The 21,049-nt window shown below is 34.7% G+C and overlaps 4 protein-coding genes across 4 annotated transcripts in view; 2 read left to right on the top strand and 2 right to left on the bottom strand.

Annotated features, from left to right (window-relative positions):
- The first annotated feature begins 586 nt into the window (after positions 1–586).
- On the top strand, positions 587–3,138 carry LOC106301695 (cyclin-L1-1). Its single transcript, XM_013738145.1, has 7 exons — positions 587–676; positions 896–1,052; positions 1,160–1,241; positions 1,382–1,522; positions 1,703–1,872; positions 2,087–2,366; positions 2,548–3,138. Exons 2-7 carry the CDS (start codon positions 901–903, stop codon positions 2,980–2,982), a joined length of 1,260 nt encoding a protein of 419 aa, XP_013593599.1. The 5' UTR covers positions 587–676; positions 896–900; the 3' UTR covers positions 2,983–3,138.
- An 82-nt stretch (positions 3,139–3,220) lies between these two features.
- LOC106302758 (uncharacterized protein At1g24485) lies at positions 3,221–9,405 on the bottom strand. The gene is made up of 6 exons (XM_013739201.1): positions 9,342–9,405; positions 5,691–5,789; positions 5,059–5,587; positions 4,038–4,663; positions 3,616–3,750; positions 3,221–3,441 (listed from the first exon to the last, which is right to left on the bottom strand). Exons 1-6 carry the CDS (start codon positions 9,403–9,405, stop codon positions 3,341–3,343), a joined length of 1,554 nt encoding a protein of 517 aa, XP_013594655.1. The 3' UTR covers positions 3,221–3,340.
- Positions 9,406–12,981: 3,576 nt separating this feature from the next.
- On the top strand, positions 12,982–13,905 carry LOC106305127. Its single transcript, XM_013741499.1, has one exon. It carries the CDS (start codon positions 13,103–13,105, stop codon positions 13,823–13,825), a length of 723 nt encoding a protein of 240 aa, XP_013596953.1. The 5' UTR covers positions 12,982–13,102; the 3' UTR covers positions 13,826–13,905.
- Positions 13,906–17,037: 3,132 nt separating this feature from the next.
- LOC106301906 (very-long-chain 3-oxoacyl-CoA reductase-like protein At1g24470) overlaps positions 17,038–21,049 on the bottom strand; it is a 12,719-nt gene continuing 8,707 nt past the window's right edge. The window contains exons 3-4 of the mRNA XM_013738389.1: positions 17,602–17,671; positions 17,038–17,479 (exon numbers count right to left, since the gene is read on the bottom strand). Coding sequence (XP_013593843.1) covers positions 17,240–17,479; positions 17,602–17,671 — 310 coding nt within the window. The 3' untranslated portion in view covers positions 17,038–17,239. The remainder of the gene's footprint in view (positions 17,480–17,601; positions 17,672–21,049) is intronic.

The following is a 21,049-nucleotide window of genomic DNA, read 5'->3' as shown; positions in this document are numbered from 1 at the left end:
TTTTTATCTCTCAATATTTTCATCAATTCTTACTTTTTTAACATTACCCATGATGTAAAAAACATTTAAATGATATTCCAGAAAAACAATCATCGAAAATGGACAAGAATCACCTCTTCTTCAAGCTTCAAAATCATCAATGGAGGATGGAGAAGATGAACCTTCACGATGGGAGATAAAGTCATGTTGGCCAAGTAAAATCTCATTGGTTAAGGTTAATATGTGGGTCATAGTGGTAGATAAATTATGATTGGTTAATTTAATTGGAGAAATTAATGTATTTATGAGGTGGAATAAGATATAATAAACTAATGGAGGGTTATACATGGAAGCACCATGACAAAGGGGTACTGGGAATAGAAAGGGGATAAAGAGAATAATTTTTTTTTCATAGGGGCATATGGAGTTAGCCCCCCTAGCCTTTGTTTTGTTCTGAATTTCTTTATCCTGTCGCTGCCATTTTTAATTGGGCCAATCATAAATCACATTATTTTTGTTGATAAAGCCCAATTAGGGCCTAGTTAAATTAGTAGGCCCAATTTCTTTTGTTTGCTCTTTTTCTAATTTCCTTTACATTAATGTTTTCTGAGAACTTCCCTCGACCCCCAGATTGAATCCCTTCCCTTCGTCCGTCGTCCCTCAAATCGCCTCGCCGCCGTCTCTCTCACCTTTCCGGGTACATACTTTTTCGTGTTTTAATTAAGCTATCAGTAGACTTAGTGAAAGAAGCTAGATTCTTGATTGCGTTGGAGCTTTGAAGCTTTCTCGATTTTGCTACATTCATGATAACACCACTTCTTTATTTTCTTGTGTGCTTTTTCACTGCTAACAATCAATGGTGTGTCGGAATCTAAGCTAACTTGTCTTTTTTTCCTCTTTCTATGGGTTGTAACAGAATCGATGATTTACACGGCAATCGACAATTTCTACTTACCGGAGGAGCAGATAAAGAACTCACCTTCCAGGAAAGATGGGATCGATGAAACAACCGAGACGACACTTAGGATCTATGGATGTGATCTCATCCAAGAAGCTGGAATCTTGCTCAGACTGTATCCTTTTCTTCGTCTTGGTCTCCGTATGTTTTTGCTGATAGCTCAAATGTCACATTACATACAACTTTAGATATTCCTTAACCCTTATATTGTTGAATCTTTAGACCACAGGCTGTTATGGCTACTGGGCAGGTTCTTTTCCACCGTTTCTATTGCAAGAAGTCTCTTGCCAAGTTCGATGTTAAGGTACTACTTACTTATCTCTGTTTCTTGAGGCCTTTGAACTTGATAAACACCTGCGGTTTTAGTTTCAGTGTGAAGATTCTTTACTTTTTGTGACTCCTCCTGCCTGTAACCATAACGGTTTTGGTGTTTACCTTATACAGATAGTTGCTGCGAGCTGTGTCTGGCTTGCGTCAAAGTTGGAAGAAAACCCTAAGAAAGCTAGGCAGGTCATCATTGTCTTCCACAGGATGGAGTGCCGCAGGGAGAACTTACCATTAGATCATCTTGATTTGTTTTCCAAGGTTAGTATGCACACTGCACCATTATATGACAGGTTCCATATTTGTCATGTTGAATGCTTTTTATGTATATATGTGTCGTGCGTGCATTAAATTGAGACACTGCCTTTTCTTTTATATGTCGTGTTTTTTCTTATATCATTTTCGTATCTCATCCTTTTCCCACTTGTTGATTTTCTGCAGAAGTATTCTGAGTTGAAAGTTGAATTAAGCAGAACTGAGAGACACATACTGAAAGAGATGGGTTTTGTTTGTCATGTTGAACATCCTCACAAGTTCATCTCAAACTACCTTGCCACACTTGAAACACCTCCAGAATTGAGGCAAGAGGCTTGGAACTTGGCAAATGATAGGTAACCTCTAATTTTACTTGGATATTTTTAAATTTGATTACTCGAGTTAGCTGTACATCATTGTGTCAATAGGTTTTAGAGTTGCCTTTGAGCTGAAGCTCGGAATAACATATGCACTGTTCTGTTTTGAGTAGTGTTGTTTTCTTAATATCTGATTATTACTTCTGTGATGTTTTCTCATTTGATCCCGTGTGATAAATGTCTATAAATGCAGTCTGCGTACAACCCTTTGTGTAAGGTTCAGAAGTGAGGTTGTGGCTTGTGGGGTCGTGTATGCTGCTGCACGTAGGTTTCAAGTTCCTCTCCCAGAGAATCCACCCTGGTGGAAAGCATTTGATGCAGATAAATCTGGTATTGACGAAGTGTGTAGAGTTCTTGCTCATCTATACAGTCTCCCAAAGGCTCAGTATATCTCAGTTTGCAAGGATGGGAAGCCTTTTACCTTTTCCAGTAGATCCGCGAATTCTCAATCTCAATCTCAATCAGCTACAAAGGTGAGATAGATGATAGCTCGTTATCTAAGTTTTTGTGATTTGTGCGAAAGCTTTAAGATTATTCTCCATATCATGTTGAGTCCATTTCTTGAAGGAGCAAACAGAATAGCTTTGGATATTGTGCGTTTCGCTTTACCTTTTATCAGTTTTTGGTTTGATGTACTTTGCCACTGTGTTACAGGATGTTTCACCGGCAGTTGACGGTGCTGTTGATACGAAGGGTACTTCAGGATCTGTTAATAACGAGTCTAAGGATGGAAAGAATAACACACCTCATGAAATGGCTACAGATGTGAAGAAGAGCGATACGGAGTCAAACAGTCTGCCAATTGTGGGAGACTCGAGGGAGGGAAGAAGTAAAGTAGGAGAGAGTGATAGAGAGAAGGAACGAGGTAGAGAGAGGGACAGGGCCAGTAGTAGGTCTCACAGAGACAGAGGCAGAGATTCTGACAAGGAGAGTGATAGGGAGAGAGACAAACTAAAAGAGCGTAGTCATCATCGGTCAAGAGATAGACTGAAGGATTATGGTGATAGATCAAGACATCACTCTTCTCGCGATCGTGACTATCGCGAATCGTCGCACTCATCGAAAGACCGTCGTAGTAGGCACCATTAAGTCAAATCTTCTTGTCACCAAATCTTTCTCATCGTTTTGGGACAAGCCCTTAAACGTTCTGCTTGATGTTTAGACATGAGAGTCGTGTACTTGATTTGTGTCAGTGAAACACCCATGTCACTCTTGAGCGTACTCAATTTAGCATTATGTGAGGTACCACATGCCTAGTTAACGTTTAAACACAACCAAATGCAGACGCACATACTGAACCTAAATTCATCAATTCGAATCTAAACCGGTCTGAATCAAATGATGATGGAAAGACCAAAATAGTAAGCGACAACAACAAATAATCAAAGAGACAGAATAGTAACATAATAGATTGGAGGGTGATGATTGAAGTCGGATTCGTAAGTGATCACTTTGCATTCTGTATCTGTGTTACGGTGTCTGCATTCGGTGCGATGACCGTCTGTTCACTCCCATAATGATGATGATTGATGGTGGTGGTAAGTGGCCCTGCAACAAAACATCACGCACGTCGATTTATGTCAACAAAAATTATAAACCAGTGTATATAATTCAAAAATTGTATATTATTGAGTAAATGAGTTTGTGTTCCAGAAAAAAAAAAATATTGAGTAAATGAGTTTATTTGTACTAAAGAAAAAAAAAAGAGAGGGTGCTATATACTTTCTGATTCGGGACTGCGCTTGGCTTTGAAGAAAAATTTATATGCGAACCAACCACCAGTTCCAAGAACAGCTAACGACGGAATTGAAATACTAAGAGACACAACTAAGTTGCCGCTTTTCTCCCCTGAAGAATCTTCACATACATTTATCACAAATTAGACTTGAACCAGCACTATTGTTCCAATAAAAAATGATTTGAATCTCATGTGTTGAAATCATTATTTATTTCAGTTAACATACTTATTTACGTGACAATTGTTTTTCCCGTCTATATTAAATTTTTTTCTTTACGTGAATATCTCATTTACTAAATGAAATTTTTTGATAATTGTAATCAATTAATAAGTTTTACAGATTCGTATTTTTTTCTGGTGTGTACCGTATTAGTATAGCATATACGATTATGAAAAGAACAAGTACCGGATTTGCCTCCACCACCACCGGAGCCTGAGCTGCCACCATCACCGCCAGTGCTAGGGCTTTCCCCACCACCGCCAGTGGTAGGGCTTCCACCACCATCGCCAGTGCTATGACTGCCGCCGCCACCACCACCAGTGCTAGGACTACCTCCACTGCCGCTGCTAGTTGAATTTGTCCCGTTTCCAGCACTATTGCTAATAACATAAAGCTCGAGAGCATTGATGAGTGGGTCCAAAGTCGAGTCTGGTTTAGCTTTAAATGTTAGATAGGGAAGACTTGTCGTCACGACAGCCCTCAGAGAAGCTTGAGTCACTGCCCCGAAAGGTGGCGCAATTACACCTGGACCCACTTGTTTGTTATCGTAGTTAACGTAGAAAGTCCGCTTTTGGTCGGAAGCAAGGGTCAGTGGTTCCGAGAAGTAAAGGACAATGTAAAATGTTACTCCCGAAAAAGGTAGTTTTATATCATAGAAAGCCATGTCCTCCCGAGACCAAGCGGTCCGAAGGACAATCTCAGGTGGTCGATTGTCAGCCCCTGAAGTGTTGATAGAAGTGGCAGCACTTGTTAGAGTTACGGTCGAAAGTGGTGTTGGCGCCCAAATTCTATCGTAAGGATCAAACGGGGACCTGTAATAAATATATTTTTTTCAATTGTTTTTAAACACATTCGACATTAAATTTGTAAACTTTTTTAAAACTGTATTTAGTAAAAACATTATTGGTTTAAATTTATGAAAAATAGTTAAATACATTTAAAACAAAATTGAGTATGTTTTTTAATACGGGTGAAAACACCCAAAAAAAAATATTTTTTAAAAAAACTATTTATTTACCAATTGAACTGCTTAATATGATGATCTTTGACTTTGGATCTACCTAATGTTTCCAAAGACATTCCGGTTCCATTGTAATAGGAACAATCCAACATGTTCCGATTTAAAAGAATTTTTCTTTAAGATGACTTTAGATATGCATATTGAACAAATGTTAATCGCCTACATAAAATCCGACGATATGTTTACCTTACTAAATCCTGTACCCTACCGTAGGCGGTTCGTTGCTGGAGGATGAAACCTTCCTTAGCACCAAGATCGGTGTACATGGAGTCGTCCAGCCTCCGTACTTCAATGGTAGACACAAAAGGGTTTTCGTTCAAAAACATACGGAAAAAGCATACACTAGTATTCCCGCTCTCAGGAACAAATATAGCCTCTGATCGTGTACCGCTGATCGACGTCACCGTGACGACCGAATCTCGATGCTTCCCATCGTACAGGACATCAAACTTGGGAGCCTTGTTCTCTCCGTCGTAGTTCCCATAGTTGAATCTCGTCCGAACTAATACTTTCCTACCTTTATCGACCGGAATGTTGGAGTAACAGTTTGTCTCCCCCGTAGGAAAATACCGGAGCGTGGTTAGAGATTCAGCGGTTGTGACTATTGGTTTAAATGTGGACGTCAAACCGGTGGTTACAAATTCCGTGTCTCCCACCCACGTTCTGTTGTCAGCATCAACGTGCGAGCTTGATGATCCACAGTCTATGTTTATATCTGAAACCAAGCCCCATCAAACTAAAATTAAGTCTAACATATCCATTATATAAGACAAATTAAATATTTTGAGTTACTTAAAACCTCAATTTGAATAACTAACCAGCTGCATTAGAAAGGATTATGATGAAAAAACTGAGGAGAAGGCAAATAAAAGAAGCCTGAGCCATGCTTGTTTCTTTGGTCACCAAGAGACGAAAATCTGGTTTTCATGGGTTTATTTGTACGTGCATGGAAAATATTGTTTTTACATCTATAGTCCCTATAATGTAAAGAAAACATTTGATAACCTGCACTTTCTAATTGTTCTATAACATCCTTGCTTTAGTGACGAAAACAGAAAGAAATCATAAATGTGGTTTATCAATATAATATTTCAGTTATGATTTAGGGCTCCGGGTGTCAACTCTTTCCAATGAAATTTAATCTTAGAAACACACACTATGCTTTCTTTTTAAGCACATTATCTATATTTGATATGATCAAAACGTGGGTCGAGGTAATGTCACAAGATGTACATTTATAAAGACTGAATAATTCGATGACAACAAATTAATCCACGAAATATGCGACGAGCAGGGCCGGCCCAGAGATTTTGGGGGCATGTGGCTATGCTATGTCTATGTATAAAAAAATTTCTTACAAATTTTGGGGCTTAAAAATTTTATTTTGGCACTTATTTGTACGTAATTTTTTTCAAAAACTTTGAGGGCCTGTTGCGAATGTTTCACCTAGTATGCGCCAGGGCCGGCCCAGGCGACGAGTTTCTAAATCCAACTGCTAGTGGTTAAGGAATGTTCATAGTAATGATAGATTAGCTGACTTAGTCGACTGTAGAAGTTCGATGAGTCGTCGTCGTCCGTTGTATCAATCATACAGAATGTGGTACCGACTAATTGTAAACCAGCTTCCTTGAGAATTAGTTTACATTTAATTCGTACGACATTGATGTTACAAATACGACAGCTTTTCCGCAAATTTTAAAACAAATGGTTGTAAGTAAAATAACATTTCAATTTTTTTTTTGTTTGAAAAGCATCGTTGTTAAGCTGTCTAAACAGATTCAAGTTTTTAAAAGTCAGTCTAACATACTTGAGTGCAACTTAAACTTATTAAACGTTTTGGCTCAGTTTATTTATCTACACATATCTAGCTGGAACTAATCTTGTGTGTTTGATTTTACTTAACCTCCGCTCACATCTATCATCTGATTCAATACCTCATTTCCCTTCAATCCTTCTTTCTTCTCACTCTCTGTTATATCTAGCTTTTAAATATATTCGTAGGAAGTTTATTTTTTGAATGATATATATTTAAAATAAAACTGTAGACAAATACAATTTTAAAATCTGGATAAATATCAAAAATATATAAGGAATCAAATTATTTGGAATTATGATGTGCATCATCTCTTCATAGTATTGGAACAGTATACTTTCTTCATATAAAGTGTAACAAGCCTAAGTTATTAAAGCAACGATTAAGCCAGCAAATTTAAGAAGTATTAGAGGTTATGGATTGATTTTTCGGTTACGTGTATGACCAAGCAACACCACTCCGTTTCTCTACGAACTTAGATTGAGTTGTAACAAAAAAAAAAAAAAAAAAACACAATTTACGTCGCTGTTGAAGTATAATCATCGTTATTTTCCACCCCACTTTGCATCATAGATGAAATGGCATGGAGTGACAACTTGTTGCAAGAAAAGGAGAGGCCACTCTACGATTGTTGTTCTACCAAGATAACATGAGGCGCTTTTTCGGCGAGTCAGTGGACCGGTTTAAGGTGATTATGGATGTGACAATGGGCTTGATTAAGGATGGCTTTAAAATGCATAATTTCAGGCCCAAATTTCTTTGCATCTTTTACTGGTTCAAGTGGATCATAAAGATGGTCTCTATCTGAATGAGTCCTCTATCATCTTGAAACTTCGTTTTCATTTATCATTGATACAAAAATGAAGCTTCAAGATGATAAAGGAGTAGTATGACATGATAAGAATTTACGTTTGCAATTGCAAGGGCAAACATGTTGTACATATAAGACTCCTATCATTTTGTATGGATTTTTTCTTTCAAAAATTTCATGTATATTCATAAATCAGTACATGTAATTAATACGTAGGGATAATATATATGGATTGAAAAAGATAGTATATTTATTTGAGTTCCAAAATAGACTGCGCGACCGCGCAAGTATTTAATTTGTCTTTGTATTTAATGATATATTTGTAAATGTAGTCATATTATTTGAGTTCTAAAATAGGACTTAGCTCGTTCGTATAATGAAAACTAGACCTTGATCCGCGCGACCGCGCGAGTATTTAATTTGTGTTTATATTTAATGATATACTTGTAAATGTAAATGATATATTTGTACTTAATTATATATTTTAGCATTTTAGAGTAAAATGTATCACCGATATTGGGTATTATATAAAAAATATAACATTTATATAATTAGATCCATGTCTAAGATATATAGCGAACAATTTTTTTAAATAAAAAGTACGAAAATAGACAATTGTGAATTAGCATGCTATTTATAAATGATACATTAGCTATAATATTTGTAAGAAAATAAAATGAAAATATAAATTTGATGTAACTGATAAGAAATTATAAATGAGCTTAATTTTGTGTACATTTAAACCATGACTTTGCGGATGTTTGCTTTTATTTTTATAAATAAATTATTTTGTCTAAGTGATAGTATATATTTTAAAATTTTACCTGTGTTAAATAATTATTTAATAACATTTATAAGCATGATAATTTTATAGTTTATATTTTTTTAATTTTATTTTGTCTTGTAAACCGTCAATTCTATTACAACCATTTTTAGAATATGATCCGTGCATCTATACAAATATTTTATTCTGTGGATCAAAATTTTACGATAATGTTTAATAAATTATTTTATATACATGGTAAGTTGGTAAATAATTATAATGGTGCATGTAATATATTTATATTGGTAAGAAGAAGAATTTGTTCCAAAAAAAAATGAAGAGTAACGTGAATTGTGGGGGAGAATGAGATAAAATGTAACTTATATTGTTTCATAAATATTTTGTGTATATTATTGATATTCATTAATGTTTATAATGTTAATATGAAATAGATAAGTTAAAAGATTTATATTGAATTGATTGTGAATTTAATATAGGAAATGTTTTATTAATTTTGAAAAGGACATGGAAAACATAGAAGTAGGAGTAGTTATTACTTCATTAATTTTAGAAAAGACAAAGATTACTTAAAATAGATTCATTTAATTATTTCAATGGCATTAGGTTATAAATATTGTGCAAATTTAAGGGTTAGTCTTAATTTGTAATTCTCTTTTAATAGATTATATTTTTTTTGTGGATCAAAATTTTACGATAATGTCTAATAAATTATTTTATATAGATGGTAAGTTGGTAAATAATTATAATGATGCATGTAATATATTTATATTGGGAAGTTTTGTGTATATTATTGATAATAATGTTAATATGAAATAGATAAGTTAAAAGATTTATATTGAATTGATTGTGAATTTAATTTAGGAAATGTTTTATTAATTTTGAAATTGGAAAACATAGAAGTAGGAGCATTTATTACTTCATTAATTTTAGAAAATACAAAAATTACTTAAAATAGGTCATTTAATTATTTCAATGGCACGAAGTTGTAAATATTGTGCAAATTTAAGGATTAGTATAAATTTGTATTTAATAGATTAGATGATGAAATCAGAAATAATCACCTTCCCACTTCACGTTAACACCAATTTGGTAGGGATAGAACTTAGGTTGAACCTTTAAATTCATATCACTCTTTATGACCAATTAAAATGACACATAAATTATTAATAAAAAGTATTAAATAAAATAAAAAATAGCTACAAAAAATAAAAACACTAATTTTAACGACGCTAATGCTTCCAGCGAAACCTTAAACCCTAAATCTTAAATTCTAAACCCTATACCCTAAATTCTAAACTCAAATCCAAACCCAAACCCTATACCCTAAACCCTAATCCTAGACCCTAAACCCAAATTATATACCCTAAACCCAAAACCTTAACCATAAGTCCAAACGGTTAATCCTAAACCCAAACCCAAACCGTAAATCCTAAACCCAAAACCTATACCCTAAACCCAAATCCTAGACATAAAACCCAAACGGTAAACCCTAAACCCAAACCCCAAACTTAGATGTTATAGGTTTGGGTTAAGGTTTAAGGTTTGGGTTTTAGGGTCTAAGACTTGGGTTTAGGGTATAGGGTTTAGGTTTATAGTCTATTTTTTGGGTTTAAGGTATATAATTTGGGTTTAGGGTCTAAGATTAGGGTTTAGGGTATAGAGTTTGGGTTTAGGGGTTTGAATTTAGGATATAGGGTTTAGAATTTAAGATTTAGGGTTTAAGGTTTCGCTGGAACCGTTAGCGTCGTTAAAATTAGTGTTTTTATTTTTTGTAGCTATTTTTTATTTAATTTAATGTTTTTAATTAATAATTTATGTGTCACTTTGATTAGTCATAAAAAGTTGGGTGAATTTAAAGGTTCACCCTAACCTAAGTTTTTTCCTTAAAAAAAATGGAGTGATAATATTAGTAACCGGAGTGTAGGTTGCAATTTGCTTGTTTATTCCTCTTGTAGTGTAAAAACATTTATTTGCATATTTTATCTTTCCACTTAGGTTCACCCTAAATTCACTCCATTCTTTACGACCAATCAAAGTGACACATAAATTATTAATTAAAAAAATATTAAACTAAACAAAAAAATAGCTGCAAAAAATAAAAACGCTAATTTTAACGACGTTAACGCTTCCGGCGAAACCCTAAACCCTAAATCTTAAATTCTAAACCCTATACCCTAAATTCAAACCCCTAAACCCAAACTCTATACCCTAAACCCTAATCTTAGACCCTAAACCCAAATTATATACCTTAAACCCAAAAAATAGACTATAAACCTAACTCCTATCCCCTAAACCCAAGTCTTAGACCCTAAACCCAAACCGTAAACCTTAACCCAAACCCTATAGCATCTAAGTTTGGGGTTTGAGTTTAGGGTTTACCGTTTGGGTTTTAGATTTAAGATTTGGGTTTAGGATTTACGGTTTGGGTTTATGATTTACCGTTTGGACTTATGGTTAAGGTTTTGGGTTTAGGGTATATAATTTGGTTTAAGATTTACGGTTTGGGTTTAGGGTCTACGACTTGGGTTTTGGGTATAAAGTTTTGGTTTATAGTCTAGTTTTTGGGTTTAGTGTATATAATTTTGGTTTAGGGTCTAAGCTTAGGGTTTAGGGTATAGGGTTTGGATTTAGGGGTTTGGATTTGGGTTTAGAATTTAGGCTATAGGGTTTGGAATTTAAGATTTAGGGTTTAGGGTTTAGCTGGAAGCGTTAGCGTCGTTAAAATTAGCGTTTTTTTTTGTACCTATTTTTTATATAATTTAATGTTTTTTAATTAATAATATATGTGTCACTTTGATTGGTACTAAAGGGTGTTATGAATTTAAAGGTTCACCCTAGGAGGTGAACCTAAGAGCACCCCCATCAGCAAACTCCACCTGTCTCGATTCCCAATGTGCATTTTTGATTATTTTAATTTTTTTTTCGTTTGACTTAAAAAAAAAAATTTACTAGCCAAACTATTTGCGGGCTGCCTTGTGGCGTGGGGCCCGCAGAACAGTGTTGATACGGGTTCATAGTGGGGAGCTTTTGTGATATATGTTCATAATAAAAGGTTTTTTATATTTTTTTTTTTTGGGAACTGTGTGAACCCCCTCTTGATACTTCAATGGAGATGCTCTAAGTTCTGTACTTCTATAAACTAATACTCCATTTGTAAGTAGCCAATCATTAAAAATCAACACATGTCATAAATTCATTAGCTGGCATATTCTCAATTTGCCTTCAACTACACCTTATTCTTTGCTTTATTTTCGATTTCGACGCTTTAGAACGAGAGAGATTCAGAGGTTTGTGTTTGAACCAAAAAAACACAATGAAGCAATCAAAGACGGTTCTGAAATATCTCTTCGTCTTTGTTTTGGTCACCCTCCCTCCCATGCTCTTCTTCTTCTCTACACAACAACGTAAACCTTTCTTCAACGCCCAAAAAGATCTCATCAAGATCCGACCCGGTTACAAGTCTTACGATTACTACATCCAACGGCAGCTCAACAAAACGCTTAACCCTAGGCTACGTACGATATGGATGACACGAGAAATCAAAGTGACACATAAATTATTAATTAAAAAAATATTAAACTAAACAAAAAAATAGCTGCAAAAAATAAAAACGCTAATTTTAACGACGTTAACGCTTCCGGCGAAACCCTAAACCCTAAATCTTAAATTCTAAACCCTATACCCTAAATTCAAACCCCTAAACCCAAACTCTATACCCTAAACCCTAATCTTAGACCCTAAACCCAAATTATATACCTTAAACCCAAAAAATAGACTATAAACCTAACTCCTATACCCTAAACCCAAGTCTTAGACCCTAAACCCAAACCGTAAACCTTAACCCAAACCCTATAGCATCTAAGTTTGGGGTTTGAGTTTAGGGTTTACCGTTTGGGTTTTAGATTTAAGATTTGGGTTTAGGATTTACGGTTTGGGTTTATGATTTACCGTTTGGACTTATGGTTAAGGTTTTGGGTTTAGGGTATATAATTTGGTTTAAGATTTACGGTTTGGGTTTAGGGTCTACGACTTGGGTTTTGGGTATAAAGTTTTGGTTTATAGTCTAGTTTTTGGGTTTAGTGTATATAATTTTGGTTTAGGGTCTAAGCTTAGGGTTTAGGGTATAGGGTTTGGATTTAGGGGTTTGGATTTGGGTTTAGAATTTAGGCTATAGGGTTTGGAATTTAAGATTTAGGGTTTAGGGTTTAGCTGGAAGCGTTAGCGTCGTTAAAATTAGCGTTTTTTTTTGTACCTATTTTTTATATAATTTAATGTTTTTTAATTAATAATATATGTGTCACTTTGATTGGTACTAAAGGGTGTTATGAATTTAAAGGTTCACCCTAGGAGGTGAACCTAAGAGCACCCCCATCAGCAAACTCCACCTGTCTCGATTCCCAATGTGCATTTTTGATTATTTTAATTTTTTTTTCGTTTGACTTAAAAAAAAAAATTTACTAGCCAAACTATTTGCGGGCTGCCTTGTGGCGTGGGGCCCGCAGAACAGTGTTGATACGGGTTCATAGTGGGGAGCTTTTGTGATATATGTTCATAATAAAAGGTTTTTTATATTTTTTTTTTTTGGGAACTGTGTGAACCCCCTCTTGATACTTCAATGGAGATGCTCTAAGTTCTGTACTTCTATAAACTAATACTCCATTTGTAAGTAGCCAATCATTAAAAATCAACACATGTCATAAATTCATTAGCTGGCATATTCTCAATTTGCCTTCAACTACACCTTATTCTTTGCTTTATTTTCGATTTCGACGCTTTAGAACGAGAGAGATTCAGAGGTTTGTGTTTGAACCAAAAAAACACAATGAAGCAATCAAAGACGGTTCTGAAATATCTCTTCGTCTTTGTTTTGGTCACCCTCCCTCCCATGCTCTTCTTCTTCTCTACACAACAACGTAAACCTTTCTTCAACGCCCAAAAAGATCTCATCAAGATCCGACCCGGTTACAAGTCTTACGATTACTACATCCAACGGCAGCTCAACAAAACGCTTAACCCTAGGCTACGTACGATATGGATGACACGAGACTGGGACCGTAAGATCAAAGTATTCTCAAGATTCTTCCAAGATCTTAAGCGTCAAAACTTCTTATCCAACGCTTCTAAATGTCTCTGCGTCGGAGCTAGAGTCGGACAAGAAGTGGAAGCGCTGAAACGTGTGGGCGTGACAGACTCGGTCGGGATGGATCTTGTTCCGTATCCACCGTTGGTGGTCAAAGGAGACTTTCATCACCAGCCGTTCGATGATGAGACTTTTGATTTCGAATTCTCTAACGTGTTTGATCATGCGCTTTACCCGGAGAAGTTCGTTGGAGAGATTGAACGGACACTACGACCAGGAGGTATATGTGTGTTACATGTGGCTCTCTCTACACGCTCGGATAAGTATTCTGCGAACGATTTGTATAGTGTGGAGGCATTGGTTAGGCTGTTCAGAAGATCGGAGGTGGTTCACGTACGAAATGTGGACGGCTTGGGTTTGGATACGGAGGTGGTTTTTAGGAAGAAAAGGGATTCATCAAAGTAACCCAGACTTGAATGTTTTTGCTTCTTTTTTTTTCGTGTTCCACATTTATTTTTTATCTATTATTTTCTATCGAATCACATAAAAACAGGATGTATTTTAAAATTTATAGTTCGTACAGTGTTCTAATTGCACGGTTGATGGTATTTGAGGTTTCCAGGTCAAACCTTATAGGCCAAGACTAAACTTTGGTTATACTTGATAGAATATGACCGAGAGTATTAAAAAAAATGGAGTGATAATATTAGTAACCGGAGTGTAGGTTGCAATTTGCTTGTTTATTCCCCTTGTAGTGTAAAAACATTTATTTGCATATTTTATCTTTCCACTTCTATGATTTATTTTATCCAACTAATTTACATCTCCTAAATTTTAAAGCAGTTTTCTAAAAACTAGTTTTTTTCACCACTCGCAACTACCAGCAATAGTTTTTTCTCTTTTTGAGAAAACTACCAGCAATAGTTGATTTATAAAAGTTTCAAAAAAGTAGTTGATTTATAAAAAAAATACCAAAAGCAATTTTTTTTTCTAACGCCTTTATATAACGCCTTTATATATATATATATACATATATATATATATATTAATTAATTGTGAGTGTATACATAGTGAATAAAATAATAACATAGGAATGATAAATGTACGAATCAAGATACCCAAAGCTATTTTTTTAGAAAAATAAAAAGCAACTATACAACTTTAACTAAGTACTATAGATTAGAGATTGATCCACGCATTCGCGCGGATATTAGTTCTTACATTTTTATACAATGATATTTATTTTTCATAATTAGTGTTATATATTTTAGATGAGTTGTAATATAACTAATTATATTCAAAATAGCTAGACCGAATATGATTATTTTGGTACAAATATTCAAACTCGTTTCAGATAAATTTGTTATTTAGATATTTTTAGGTTCCTATACATCAGAACCGAACTCATCCAGACCCGTAATGACCTAACTGAAAACCTACATATAAATTTATAATATTCGAGCATGGTCTATTTTCAAAACCAAAAATAACGATATCCGAAAAGAACAATACATACCTAAATGGATACCCAATGTTCATGCCTAACTAATTTATAAACTAATTTTTTTTTTTGTCATCAACTTATACAAACTAATAAAAAAGACTCTTTCTATGTGTTTGGCTAAATTAAGTGAAATAAAAAGAGTGTTTTATTTAGTAAAATAATTATATAGAGCGAAAAATTAAGTGACAATAAATGTAATACTTTTTTTATTTTGATTTAAGTTATTATTTTATTCACAAAAACATGTTTTGAATTATGTTTTTGGCTATGTAATTTTCCACCGATTGAAACTAAAATATATAAAAAAAATTTAGTAAAACAAACTAAACGTTTAACCATATGAAAAATCCGGTTATTTTACATTTTTGATTTTATAATTGGCACAAAGTTAATGTTGATTAATTAATAAATAAAATTATGCAGTATAATTATTATGGTAATATAATTATTATTATGATAAATTATTATTATGATAAATTGTTAAGATAATATAATTAATGAAATTGTTAAAGTAAGTGAAATATGGAAACACAAATTAATGTAATTATATTAATGAAATTATTAAAAGGATATTGTACTTTTTACTATACCAATATCCAATGTTTTAAAATAATTTTCATTTATACTGATATTCACCAAAAAGTACCAAAAATTTCTTTAGTTTTAATAATATAAACTAGATTTTGATCCGCGCTTTCAAAGCGCGAGGATATATTTGTTGACAAATTTATTGATATAACTGTTTGTTAACTAATTTATTTTGCTATAAACATTTTCGGTTTTCGTTCGACTCTAATTTGCTTTTATTGATTTTTGATTTCAGTTTGGTTGTGGTTTTTGGTTTAGAAATATATGAACAATTTTGGTTATATATGAAGTTGAGTTTTGGTTAAAGTGATTGAATATATTGATATTTTGTGTGGTATGGATATGTAAAAATTTCGAATTTTTCGGTTCTGGTTACATTTATGTTTTAAATCATTTCAAATAATTGAGGTAAAATAAAATAATCTTCATATTGTGAATCACCAATATAATAAAGTGGGAGAAATATTTTGAAAATTATTTTATTTACATATCTATTTATTTAAGGTATAAATAATATATCAAAGAATAACAAATAATTTTAATAACATAAAGTTACTATATTCAGAAAAAATGTTATAGTTTTTATTAACAATATAATCTGTAATGTTTATATTATGAAAAATTAATAATGTCGATATTTTATATTTTCAAATATTTTAATTTGCTGAAAAGAATTAAAATGAGACGCACTATTACTTGATTTTAAAATCACATGAAAAAATGATCAAGTTGGGTCGCAAAAACCAATTCAACCAGAAAGCAAAACAAACATATATCTTATTTTACCTTAATAGGTCCAAACCCAATACCTTTACAAATCTAGTTTATTGTTTTGACCGACAAAATTAGGTTTATTATTAGAAAAGTCAGTGAAAAAGTTAATGAAATTTTTTGTAATTAATTAAAAAAGTCAGAAGCATAATCTTAAAAAAGATTCTGCTTTAATAGTATAGAAATAGTATAGATGCAAGTACCGAAAAGAACGAAGTATGTAAGTTATTAGATGGAACAAACACGCAACGCAAGTAAGCAACTACACCACAATCAATTCTCTACTTACATAAATCTGTATGTTGTAGCAGCGAACATACAGATTTAGAAAATAAGTGGTTCATGGGCACATAGAAATTAAAAACAAATATCACATGGCCCAACAAAGAGTGACTTGTGGAGCTAAATGAAAATATATGAAGGGTTATGTGAAATAATACCCCTCTAGAGTGAAGGTAGTAAGTAAATGGATTCAAAGTAATAAATAATACTAATTACACGTGAGATATGTTCCTGATCTGAATTATAAACTCATTCTCTTGGAAATTTGGAGGCACAAATTAGTTACCTGTTTTCAGCACTGCTGTTTTGTTTTAAAAATAGACAATGAACACTTCACATCAAGTAACAAAAAGAGTCTTTTTTTAACAAAAAAGAAAAAAAGAAAATAAAAAGAGTCTTTCTTAAAAAAAAAGAGTCTTTCTTAAAAAAAAAGAGTCTTTACATCTTGTAGGGATTGGTGTTGAATAGCAATAACTTAACCGAAAAAATGTTTCATTTATTTTCATGTTCTTGTTGTGGAGCTTAAAAGGTCTTAACGAAAAAATTTAAAGCACGCTCTCAAGTCTTAATAAATTTACATAATGTTCATTTTGGAGTTACTTTATTTTGGTTGATAGTACATTGATGCTTAGTTACTGTAGAGACTAGGAAGTAAGAGAAAAACGTTATAGTAAAAAAAAGTAACCGGAAAATATATAGCTAAAATACTTTAAAAACATGATTGAGCGAGCGAATTAAGACATACTTCTTCTACGAAGGCCGATAGAGAGACGCCAAATATCAAGAAGGTTCTCCGGCAGAAGTCCTGCGAGAAACCATTGAAGGGAATGAGCCCAAAATGGGGAGCATCGTGATCCAATTCCGATCTGCTCCACCGCCGCTTTCGCGTAGACTTCCGGCGACGGTATAAAGAAGCTTGGTTTATCAACTGCTGCTACTACTGACACCATCCTCGTTGCCACGTATAACGGCACCTACCACATTAGTTTTACACAATTACGTGGCTAATAGGATTATAATTTTTCTTACACATTACGTGGGAAATCATTAAGTATAACATTTAGTCAAAGAGAGAGAAACATAAATGAAAAGGTACCTGGCACTGGACGTGGATACCAAACTGCTTATATTCCACATGTAGAGATCTTGATAGTTTATCAACATAACTGCATGCACCGATTCACTTATTCGTTAGTTCATACATCTCTAGTTGATGAAAAAATAACATCACAAAATTCATTGAAGCACCTGTTGGCATTTTTATATTTAATAACATGATATCCCCTATATATTAATCCTCGAGCATTACAACATGTTTTCGTAGTCACGTGTCATCACGAGAATGATTCTTAGAATTGTTAGAAAAATAAGTTGGTCCATATAAACATATACTATGTTTTATTAAACTAACTATCAAATTAATTAATAGTGTACAAAAAAATATTTTTTCTTTCCTTAAATAAAAACTACGGAATTACCTAATATGGTTAACATATATATGACAATTAATGATTATGAATAATACATATTTGATATAAAAAAAAAATCTAAACTCTCTTTTCTGTTCAATTTTATACTATTAAAAGAAATTAAACAATCATTAAGCATATAATAAAAACAACTTGTTATAAATCATATTGTGCATGTCCATAACCGGCCCGGTCCATAACCGGCCCATACCGTTAGAGAGAGAGAGAGAGAGAGAGAGACAGCTAGAGAGAGAGTCGGCCACCTTTGGTTTTCCTTTTCCTTCTTAGATTATGATTTGTACTCTTTCCATATTTGTATTTCTTTTTCTAGTCTTTCCATTATTCTATGACTGTGTAACTCCCTATATATAAAGGGCTCCTTATGTTCATGAATAATATAGAAACATACAGATTCAATTCTCTAGTTTCACAACACGTTATCAGCACGATTACGCTCTAAACCCTAAGCTAAAGTCTGAACCCTAATCTGATCGAGAACCTAAAACCCCATACTCAAGGTGTTCCCGATCTCAGCACGCGACCTCAGTTCGTTCCTCAGCTCGCGACTTCAGCCTGTTCGCGAGACACGATCTCAGCCTGCTCGACGCGACCCGATACCGTTCGATACCCAGCACGTTCACGACCCGATTCGCGACTCGTCTCAGCTTCAATTCGTTCGCGACAGACAGCAACCTGTTCGCGACCTGACAGCAACAATCAGCTCACGTTCTTCTCTATTCGGTGGTTCATTCAACTCGACTTGAGGTTTAGATGTCGAAAATCAATAACTTGGATTTTGCTGCCCTAAATCTCTCTGGAGATAATTACTTGCAGTGGGCACTTGATGCTAAGATCATCCTAAAATCCAAGGGACTCGGTGAATGTATCACCGAGGGAAATAATGCAAGTGAGAAAGATAGATATGGAGCTATATTAATTATACGCCATCATCTTATTGAGAGTCTCAAAGATCAGTATTTGACTATTGAGAATCCTCTAGACCTTTGGACAGAGTTGAAAACGAGATATGATCACCAGAGAACAGTGTTATTTCCAAAGACTATATATGATTGGAGGAATCTCAGAATCCATGACTTCAAGTCCGTGGAATGTCCGTCGGAACCTCCGTCGGAATTCGGTGTGTTTTCTTGTAGTGCGCCATCATCTTATCGAGAGTCTCAAAGATCAGTATTTGACAATTGAGAATCCTCTAGACCTTTGGACAGAGTTGAAAACGAGATATGATCACCAGAGAATGGTGTTATTACCAAAGGCTATGTATGAATGAAGGAATCTCAGAATCCAGGACTTTAAGTCCATGGACGAGTATAACTCGGCCCTGTTTAAGATAGTTTCTAAATTGAAACTGTGTGGTGAGGATATAACAGATAAGGATATGCTTGAGAAAACCTTTTCCATCTTCCACACAAGCAATGTGTTGTTACAACAACAGTACCGTGAGAAGGGCTTCTCTACTTATGCTAATCTGATCTCTTATCTCTTGTTCGCTGAGCAGAACAATGAACTGTTGATGAGGAACAATGAATTGAGACCTCCTGGAACAATCCCATTACCGGAGGCACATGCAACCGTAGAGGCTAAGAAAGAATCGAACCATGTCCAGAGTGATAGCCAACATGGCCGTGGTCGTGGAAAATGGCATGGACGTGGTGGTCGAGGCCGAAACTCGTTTGGTCGAGGCCGAGGCAACTCATATGCCCGTGGCTCCTATGGAGGCCATGGACATGGCCGAGGCCGTGGTACATTGGACGTGGTGGTCGAGGCCGAAACTCGTTTGGTCGAGGCCGAGGCAACTCATATGGTCGTGGCCAAGGAAACTCTTATGGAGGCCGTGGTCATGGCCGAGGCCGTGGTACATTATTTAAACCACAAAACTCGACCAAACCCGTGTGCCATAGATGTGGTATGGATAATCATTGGGCTAAGACATGTAGGACTCCCAAACATCTCGTTGACCTCTATCAAGAGAGTTTGAAAGGGAAGAATCCTGAAGCTCATATGAGTTATCAAGATGGTGAAGAAGATTTCAATCATGAACGAGATGATCTCATGGATTATGAAACTTCAGATTGTTTAAAAGATCAAAGTTAATTTCTATCTATGTTTTTGTGTTTTTTGCTTTGTGTTTTCTATGTTTTGATTGCTTTGAACTTATTTTATTAATGAATGAAAGTTTTTGATATAAAAATCTCTAAAGTATCATAGAGAGCTACTGCCAGGCTAATATCATGTTGCCTAAGGGTACGCATCTAGAGATATCTGATGCATTGTATTCACCCAGCTCTAAGAGAAGCCTATTGAGCTTTAAAGACATTCGAATGAATGGCTTTCATATTGAGACTAAGGGCGAAGGAAACAAAGAGTTCCTTCAGATCATAGTGATCGGCCAAGGCTATAAGAAAGTCCTAGAGTTTATACATGCACTCTCTACTGGCCTTTTACTATGCTAAGGTCGGAATGATAGAGACCAATGCTGGTGAGTTCACGTCCCAAGCGTTTAATGAATACTAATGAATACTGTATGTCCATGGGGGTAAGTGTGGATCCGTGGCACATGTACATACACAGAACGGCTTGGCCGAATCATTCATAAAACGAATTCAGCTGATAGCTAGACCATTGCTTATGAGGTCTAAGCTTCCGGCCACAGCTTGGGGACACGCAGTCTTGCACGGGGCCAAACTGATTCGTATCAGACCGTCTAGTGAACATAGATATTCCCCATTACAATTACTTACGGGTCATGAGCCAAACATATCCCACCTTAAGATATTTGGCTATGCCGTCTATGTTCCAATTGCTCCACCACAGAGAACAAAGATGAGACCTCAAAGGAGGATGGGGATATATGTTGGATATGATTCTCCCACGATTATAAAATACCTTGAGCCAACTACGGGCTATTTATTTAAGGCCAGGTATGCGGATTGTCACTTTGATGAATCCGAACATCCAACATTAGGGGGAGATAGCAGTAAACTGGTAAAAGAAATTACATGGAATCAAACATCCTTATCTTGGCAAGATCCTCAGACTCAGGAATGTGATTTAGAA

Source organism: Brassica oleracea, chromosome C7 (genome assembly GCF_000695525.1).
Source record: "Brassica oleracea var. oleracea cultivar TO1000 chromosome C7, BOL, whole genome shotgun sequence".
Taxonomy (NCBI): domain Eukaryota; kingdom Viridiplantae; phylum Streptophyta; class Magnoliopsida; order Brassicales; family Brassicaceae; genus Brassica; species Brassica oleracea.
This window is presented reverse-complemented; position numbering and strand designations above follow the sequence as displayed.